Genomic DNA, 9344 nt, shown 5'->3' on the forward strand with positions numbered 1-9344 from the left:
ATTTGTTTTGTTTTCCCTGATGTTTTATTTGTTTCAATCCAGTTATAGTCTGTATGGTATTTAATAATGAATTGATTTGAACCCATGAGAAATGTCACTGCAATAAAGCGGGAGATGTCAAGACAAGCAGATGAGTTTCAAAAAAGTTTTTAAATGTTTGATGCAACTGAGATGTGCGTTTCAGTAAGCTCTAAACTTTCAAATGAAACAAACTAATATACTGTATTATACACAATACTTTTTTTTCTTTTAAAAAAAGTGTCTATTGAACATTTTGAGCAGACATTCAGCAGGTCATGGTCATTTTTATACAATTAAAGATTCCAGTGTGTTAAAAAGTAGCTATCAATCAAATGAAAAAGTAAATAAATGACATAAAAAAGGCATACATACATAAGAATTACATCAATAAAGTCAATATACCAATCAGGGGCTAAGTTCACTTTTTGTTTATCATAAGGATTAAAATGTACAAATTGAATTCAACCAGAAAAATATTAAGTTTCGGGAAGGACCAAATTAATCTTGCTTTCAAGATGTGTCATGTAGGCCTAACTTAAAGGTGTATTATTACATTCAAATGTGCTAATAATTATTATATTATTATAAGTCCGAGTTGACCTGATCGTCACATCGTCGCGAGTGTTACGTCATCACCGTGTGACTGTTTACAGAGCTAGACTGTATGGAGCTAGCCAGCTCGCCGCAGCCATTGACGTATATAAAAGGCCGCAGCCCGGACATACATCCATGGGCTAGCATGCCTCTTCATCTCTAGCTAGTTGTAGACAGTTTTCACCCTTTTTGCCTTGTAACTTTAGGAAAATGAGCATGGATATGACATTCCTGGGGACCGGCTCGGCCTACCCGTCTCCTCAGCGCGGTGCCTCGGCTCTGGTGCTGCGGACACAGGGGGAATGCTGGCTGTTTGACTGCGGGGAGGGAACCCAGACCCAACTGATGAAGAGCCAACTCAGAGCCGGTGAGTCACAAAGACACTCTCTTTGTCCTGGGAAACTAACGTTTTTAAAGTTCTTAAAAACAGCCTGAATAAACTGTTATTTCAATACCTACCGCCCGCCCTCCAACTCTCCATCCTATCATCAAAACCTTTTAACTGATATGAGGTTCTCTGTAACGTTATTTCTTCCTTTCCAAGTTTAATATTTAAGTTATTAAAAAGTCTATCAAAAACTATAGTCATTTGAGTACTTGTAAGTAATTCAGGGGTGAAGTTAGTTTAATGACTTTCTTTATGACATACTACACTATGACTTTTTTTAATGAAATAATATGACTTTATGACATACTATGACTTTTTTCTTTTTTAAGATAATTTTTTTGGGCATTTTTAGGCCTTTATTGACAGGACAGCTGAAGACATGAAAGGGGAGCGAGAGGGGGAATGACATGCAGCAAAGGCCCGCTGGTCGGAGTCTTATGACATTTTTATGACATACTGTACTATGACTTTTTTGAATAACTCACATTTTTATGACATACTTTACTATGACTTTTTATGACATTTTCATGTCATAAAACACTGACTTTTTAAACATTTTTTATGACATATTATGCTTTGACATTTTAGACATTAAGACATTGTATGACCTACTCACTTTTTACCCAATTTATTGTGTAACCTGAGATTCTGTAGTATACTTTTGACTCCGACTTGACTCCCGCTTGACTCCCATCTGACTCCCGCCTGACCCCCTCAAAAATTAGTTGATTCATCTTAAGGGCTTATTCTTCTAATAAACAGTCTATAATCTAATTTACTTGAGACAAACTGCTCTCTCTCTCTCTCTCTCTCTCCAAATTGTCATTATACCACCTTAATATGTCGTGTTTTCTACCCAGGTCGAATCACCAAGGTTTTCATCTCCCACTTGCATGGAGATCACCTGTTTGGGCTGCCTGGTCTCCTTTGCACTGTGAGCCTCAACACCAACCCCGAGCAGCAGAACCTGAACTGTGTGGACATCTACGGGCCTCGGGGCCTCCGGCACTTTCTAAGAGTGACACTTGGCCTCACAGGATCACAGCTGCTCTTCCCTTATGCAGGCAGGTCCAAAATGTACAACTGAGCTCTAATGTGTCCACACTACTGCAGTCTTGAAAACAGTGGCGATCCATTAGCAGAAACAGCCAATGTAAACTATGGGTTGCACATTCTGACAGGAAATTGCACTTTCTTTGCATTTGTGAGTCTGACTGCCACCTTCAAGAGAAGATATTACAGTTTATTCAGATGGAGATTTTTTCTAACTCTGCATACTAGTTATTCAATTCAGTCACTTTTATGTCAAAATGAGTACATCCAACTATAAACTTTTTAGAAACAAAGACAATTGACTTTAGGTAGCAAACATGTTTAGAATACAGTATGAAAAGTTTACCAAGACATTTTGAGCAGCAGAGCAAACCTCCCCTGCAGATTGAGTGTGTGTAGTACATAATGGATACCCATACCAAGAAAACATTGGCTTTATATATATCTTGAACACCCAGCATTTCCAATTTCAATCCAATTCATAGAACATGTAGCCTTTACAATAAAGATGATATTTTGCAAAACGTCATCAAGGTGTTCCCAGCTATGCTTTAGCTATCATGTTTACAATTGTTTTGATATATTAAAACTACAACACTTTTTCAGCCTTCTTTATTTGCTGTATTTTACACAGCAAATTAATTTACCATTTGACTTTATTAATTTGTATCTTTGTTGTTTCATTGTACTTAATTCTAATGTACTCTGCTCTCATCTATATTATGTATGTTACTCTAGTACATGAGCTGGAGCCCACAACTGACCAGAGTCCAGAAGAAGGACAACTCAGTCTGGAGGTATGTGACTGTGTTTTTGATGTTATCCCTGCTTGGTAATAAATCACGCCTTAGTGCTCCTTACAGTGTAAAGCACAATACAAATCACTTTTAATAGGGCTCAACAATATATTAATATCATGCAAATATAACTCTCTGGATTCCATTAATTTTATCGCTGATATAAAAAAAAGGACAGTCTTTATATCTCACTTATGAATAAAGTTCCTTTTCATTTGCCTACTGGCCTATAGTTTTGGTCAAGCCATAAAAATCAGGCCCGGTCGGACAAACTGGTGTTGATTCTTTTTTAACCCAACTCCACCCTGAACTACCAAAGCATGAAATGGGCTTCTAGCTATCGTACCTTAGCATATTTTTGCATTCATGACATTTAACAAAAGCCATGTGTAATTTGTCTCCATGCATAATACTGTAAGACTTTCCTTTCTGTGAGGTCAATGCATGTCCTTCACTTTATCTGCATCCATTTTGCAATGTTAATGTGTGTAATTTAAAACTTCTGTGGGTTACACTTTACTTGAAGGTATCTACATATGAGTGACATGACACTGTCATGAACATGTCATAAACATAAACAAGTCATAAACGTTTATGACATAACGCTTCTGTCAGTAAGTGTCATTCGGTTTTTGTCATGACAAGTTATGGTTAGGGCTAGAGTTAGGGTTCATGTGTCATGACAGTGTCATGTCACTCTTATGTAGCTACCTTCAAGTCAAGTGTTACTTTTTTAAACTTGACTTCCATTCATTTATTTAAACTTATTTGACAATATTTCCTCAGCCCAAGAGAGCAGTTTGTTCTGCACTCACACAGGAGCATGTAATCTTTATGTTTTGTTCTTCAGATGACAGTGGAGTGCGGTCCTCTGCACCCACAGGAGCAGCAGGGTAGGACGATCTCCCTGGATGTCTCCAATGACTGTTACCTCCTCTTTGAAGACAAGAAGTTTGTGGTCAAGGCCTTCAGGTTGTTTCACCGCATCCCCTCCTTTGGTTTTTGCATTCAGGAGCATGATCGAGCCGGAAGACTGAAGACTGAAATCCTAAAGGAACTAGGTACTTTGTGCCTTTTTATGTTTCTTTTTTATTTGCTTGAACAGTTGTAGCAAAAAATGACAGAACAGTATAATTCTACTCAACGACTCAAATTTAATATCAAAATGTATAACTACACGACTAAATGGTATTGTTTGTACTAACTCCCATGTAATATCATCCAGTGACAAAATGTGATACAGTTTGTATCGTTAGTTGTGCCCGCTCCACCACTCATTAGACCTGTCAATGAGAAAAACAGCAGAAGAAGAAGTGCAATTTCACCGACTGTGTCACATCATTGAGGTCCTTCAACAGCAGCAGAACAGCTGTCATTACGCATGACTGCTACGTAAGGCTGTGGTCCATACTACTAATTCATCACATATATCTGAAAAGGGTTATACTATACTATGACTTTTATGACATTTTTTTGACCTTCTATACTATGACTTTTTTTATAACATACTATACTATGACTTTTTATGGCATGTATATGACATACTATTCTATGACTTTTTAATGACTTTTTTATGACATACTATACCATGACTTTTTATAACATGTTTATGGCGTACTATACTATGACTTTTATGACATTTTATGGCGTACTATACTATGACTTATATGAATTCTTAATGACATACAGTACTTCTGTATGACATACAACTTTTTTAATGACTTTTTATGGCATACTATACTATGCATTTCTTAAGTAACTTTTTTAAGAATTTTTTATGACATACTTTACCATGACTTTTTATGACATTTTCATGTCATACAACACTGACTTTTTTTTAAAACATTTTTTAGGACATAGTATACTACAACATTTTAGACATTGTATGACCTACTATTAGGGCTGTCAAAAAATTAACGCAGATTAATCCATTCCATATTGACGTTTGCATACAGACAAAAATCGGGTGCCACTGATATGTCTGCGCTTCTCTCTGATGCTCTGAAACAGACGATACAGGAAACACAAACCCCGCTGCATGTGACGCTAGTTAACACAATACTCAAAAACTCAAAACAGCAGCTAACGTTAGCCTACCGCTAGCTAGTAGCTGGATTAAACACGGTTAAAATGCTGACAGCTAACGCTAAACGGTGTAAAGTTTGACTGTGTTTTACTGTAGAGGATTCAACACCGGTATGTAACAATCTGCAGCTGCCGTCGGAGAAACAACACAGATGGTGCGTTCAATGAAACTGGTAAACTACAGTCTCGTGGTGCATTTGAAGTTATTGTAAATGTCCTTTTCCTATCTGGTTGTTGTTGTTTTTGTCGTTCAACAGCAATTTACTAGTGAAATAAGTTATTGTTATTGTTATACATTATTATTAAATCATTTAATTATGACCATATGGCCTTAGCAATAAACAATGTCACCAACTGTTGTTTAGTACCCTTTTTTTTTCTTTTCTTTTTTTACTTTCTTAAAAAGTATCGGTTCAGGCACCGTTAATTATATATGCGATTAATTTTGATTAATTAATCACAGAGTATGTAATTAATTAGATTAAATGTTTTAATCGATTGACAGCCCTACCTACTATACTATGACTTTTTTTATGACATACTATACTATGACTTATTTATGACATTTTTATGACATACTTTACTATGACTTATTTATGACATTTTTATGACATACTTTACTATGACTTTTTATGACATTTTCATGTCATACAACACTGACTTTTTTTAACATTTTTTATGACATAGTATACTACGACATTTAGAACATTTTATGACCTACTATATACTATGACTTTTTATGATATTTATATGACATAGTATACTATGACTTTTTATGACATTTTTATGACATACTATACTATAGCCGCTTTCCAACCAAGTAGTTACAGGAACGTAGTTATAGGAAAAGTCCACTTCTAAACAGATCTACTAACTACTCTCCCCCAAAACCGTTTTTTCCAATTGCATTCGCACTGGCCAAGTTGCCATGACTAAGCGTTAAAATCAGAAAACAAATACACCAAAAAAAGTATGAACTAAATACTAATCTAATGTATATAGCATATTTGTCATAATTTAAATAAGTCTCCCGAAGAGAAACGAGTATCTCTCTCTCCCCCGCCTCTGCCTGCTGCGCTGTGGACGTGTGTGACTGTGTGTGACTTTGTGTGTGTGTGTGTGTCTCGGCCGGCGAGCCGCAGGACACGCTTGTGGAGTTTAACTCCGAAAAGACAGTTAACCACAGGTTCCCGTTAATCTTATGATGGACATGTGTTGTGATATTTAAACAAACATCAGCGGTGAAATAAAAGCCTCTTATTTACGAGAGCGGTCTGAGAGACCTCCAGCTTACAGCGGGGTCTCTGAGCATGACTGGCCGAGCGACGAGCTAGTGGCCGGGGCAGGCGCCTGCTAGCTGTCGCCTCACTTCATGGAGCTTCTCAACTCCGAAAACTTTGAAGCAAATTGTCAGTTTGGCATCAATTTTCGCAAGACAGCCTATATTCGAAATCTAAACAGTTAATTTCTCACCTGAAACGTTGTCAGAAGTGAAATTAGTGATGAATAAGATGACGAAAATTGTTAAAATTGTCCAGTTGTTGGTCTGTCTGTACTGGAAACCTGACCCTCGTTCACCTAGGTTCATATGCTGAAAAGGGAAAAGAGAAAAGACCCTGCCCTGAAGTAGGAGTTGAAAGAGTTGCAGGAACTGCGGCCAGAGGAACTTAAAAATCCCCAAATTGGTCCAGTCAGAACACGAGAAAAAAAGGGTTCTAGGAATTTTATGTTCTAGAACTGCAAAAACCCCTCCAGTTGGAAAGCGGCTTATGACTTATTTATGACTTTTTATGACTTTTTCATGTCATACAACACTGACTTTTTTTTACATTTTTTATGACATAGTATACTACGACATTTTATGACCTACTATATGCTATGACTTTTTATGACATTTTTATGGCATACTATACTATGACTTTTTATGATATTTATATGACATAGTATACTATGACTTTTTATTAAATTTTTGTGACTTGCATTTTTTTTACATACTATACTATGACATTTTTATGGCGTACTATACTATGACTTTTATGACATTTTTATGACATACAGTACTTCAACTTTTTTAATGACTTTTTATGACATACTACTGTATACTATGAACTTTTTATGAAATTTTTATGACATACTTTACCATGACTTTTCATGACATTTTCATGTCATACAACACTGACTTTTAAAAAAAAATACTACGACATTTTAGACATTTTATGACCTACTATGCTATGACTTTTTTATGACATACTATACTATGACATTTTTGACATTTTTATGGCATACTATACTATGACTTATTTGTGACATACTATACAATTACTTTTTATGACATAGTATACTACGACATTTAGAACATTTTATGACTACTATACTATGACCTACTATATATTTTTCATGACATACTATACTATGACTTTTTTATGACGTACTATACTATGACTTTTACCCAAATTAAGTTTGATTTACACAGGTCACCTAATACTATGACACTCCTGTGGTACAATAAGCTATTTCTAAAAAAGAAAGTGTCTTCTAAATGAAACTTGTGTATTATTGTGAATGATCTAATTTTGTTTCCCCCAGGCCTGAAACCAGGGCCACTTTATGGGCAGCTGAAAGCTGGCGAGCCTGTAACTCTGGAGAGCGGGCGTGTTGTTTCACCTGGTGAGGTGCTGGAAGAAGCCATTCCTGGGAGGAAAGTCTGCATCTTAGGAGACTGCAGCTCAGTTCTTGGGGAAGGACCACTGAGGTTGTGCAATGGAGCGGACGTTCTGGTTCATGAGGCCACCCTTGGGGATGAGCACAGAGAGAAAGCAGTGGACCATGGACACAGCACACCTAAGATGGCGGCAGCGGTGGCTCGGGCTTGCTGTGCGCAGAGGCTAGTGCTGTACCACTTCAGCCAGAGGTACAAACCTTGCTCCCTGCAGAAGGAAGGAGAAGAGGATGATGTCTCAGAGCTCAAGAGACAGGCAGATGATGCTCTACAGGACAGTGGTGTAGAAGTAACTTTGGCTGAGGACTTTCTTACTCTGCCCATTCCTCTCAGAAGACCAAGATAATGAACTACTAATGTAGTTTTTATATTGCCTCATTATATATTGACAATCTCATGTTTTATGTTTGTTGTTCATGTTTAACAAAAGAAGAAAAAAAAATGTCTATGTACAATTCTTATAAACAATAAAGATAGCTTCTTAAACATTTCTCATAGTGAAATGTTTGTCTGTATTTCTGGATATACATTTTTCAGTTTTGTAGGTTTTAATTCACAAAAGTGTTTTTGTTTTCTTCAAAGGACTCAAGTTTTCTTTTTCAAAAACACAACTGCTATAATTTTTCCTTTTTGAACTTCAAAACAATACAAAATATAAAATAAATTTGTTTATGACTCCCGCTTGACTCCCACCTGACTCCTATCTGACCCTTGCCTGACTCCTGCCTGACTCCCACTTGAATTGCGCCTGACTCCCATCTGACTTCCGCTTGACTCCTGCTGATAATTTTGAATAAAGGGTTTGCATTAATAATCATAATCATCATGCAATTATTATGAAAATATAGCAAGGGTAATACAATAATAGCAAATAAAACTTGACTCCAGCTTCACTCTTGCTTGACTCCCACTGACTCCCGCCTAACCCCCTCAAAAATGAGTTGATTCATCTAAAGGGGTTATCCTTCTATCCTTCCGCTTGACTTCAGACTGACTCCCATCTGACTCACGCCTGACTCCCGCTTTGACTCCCATCTGACTCCCGCAAAAATGAGTTGATTCATCTCAAGGGGTTATCCTAACAATAAACACTCTATAATCTAATTTACCTGAGAGAAACTTCTCTCTCTCTCTCTCTCCACATTGCCATTATACCATCTTCTCGCATCTGACTCCTGCTTGACTTGGTGGTAGCGGTGGCTAGGGATTGCTGTGCGCAGAGGCTAGTGCTGTACCACTTCATCCAAAGGTACAAACCCTGCTCCCTGCAGAAGGAAGGAGAAGAGGATGATGTCTCAGAGCTCAAAAGACAGGCAGATGATGCTCTACAGGAAAGTGGTATAGAAGACATTTTTATGACATACTATACAATTACTTTTTTAATAATGTGTTATGACTTTTTGATGACATACTATACAATGACTTTATGACACTTTATGACATACTATGACTTTTTATGACATTTTATGACATACTATGACTTTTTATGACATACTATACTATAACTTATATACTATATTATGACTTTTTATGACATTTGTATGACATACTATACTATGCCTTTTTTATGACATACTATATTATGACTTTTTATGACATACTATACTATGACTTTTTATGACATTTGTATGACATTTGTAAGACATACTATACTATGACTTTTTTATAATATACTATGACGTACTAT

General features: G+C 36.6%; 1 protein-coding gene across 1 annotated transcript; it reads left to right on the forward strand.

Annotated features, from left to right (window-relative positions):
- Window positions 1-663: 663 nt before the first annotated feature.
- Window positions 664-8147, forward strand: elac1 (elaC ribonuclease Z 1). Its single transcript, XM_078250919.1, has 5 exons — window positions 664-982; window positions 1864-2067; window positions 2795-2853; window positions 3704-3914; window positions 7525-8147. Exons 1-5 carry the CDS (start codon window positions 826-828, stop codon window positions 8001-8003), a joined length of 1110 nt encoding a protein of 369 aa, XP_078107045.1. The 5' UTR covers window positions 664-825; the 3' UTR covers window positions 8004-8147.
- The last annotated feature ends 1197 nt before the right edge of the window (window positions 8148-9344 follow it).

The sequence above is a fragment of the Sander vitreus genome, chromosome 5, assembly GCF_031162955.1.
Source record: "Sander vitreus isolate 19-12246 chromosome 5, sanVit1, whole genome shotgun sequence".
Lineage (NCBI taxonomy): Eukaryota > Metazoa > Chordata > Actinopteri > Perciformes > Percidae > Sander > Sander vitreus.

Coding starts and splice junctions, on each gene's coding strand:
- elac1 (XM_078250919.1), top strand. CDS start 826: ATGAGCATGGATATGACATTCCTGGGGACCGGCTCGGCCTACCCGTCT. Junction 2,854..3,703: donor AAGGACAACTCAGTCTGGAG/GTATGTGACTGT, acceptor TTTGTTCTTCAG/ATGACAGTGGAGTGCGGTCC. Junction 3,915..7,524: donor TGAAATCCTAAAGGAACTAG/GTACTTTGTGCC, acceptor TGTTTCCCCCAG/GCCTGAAACCAGGGCCACTT.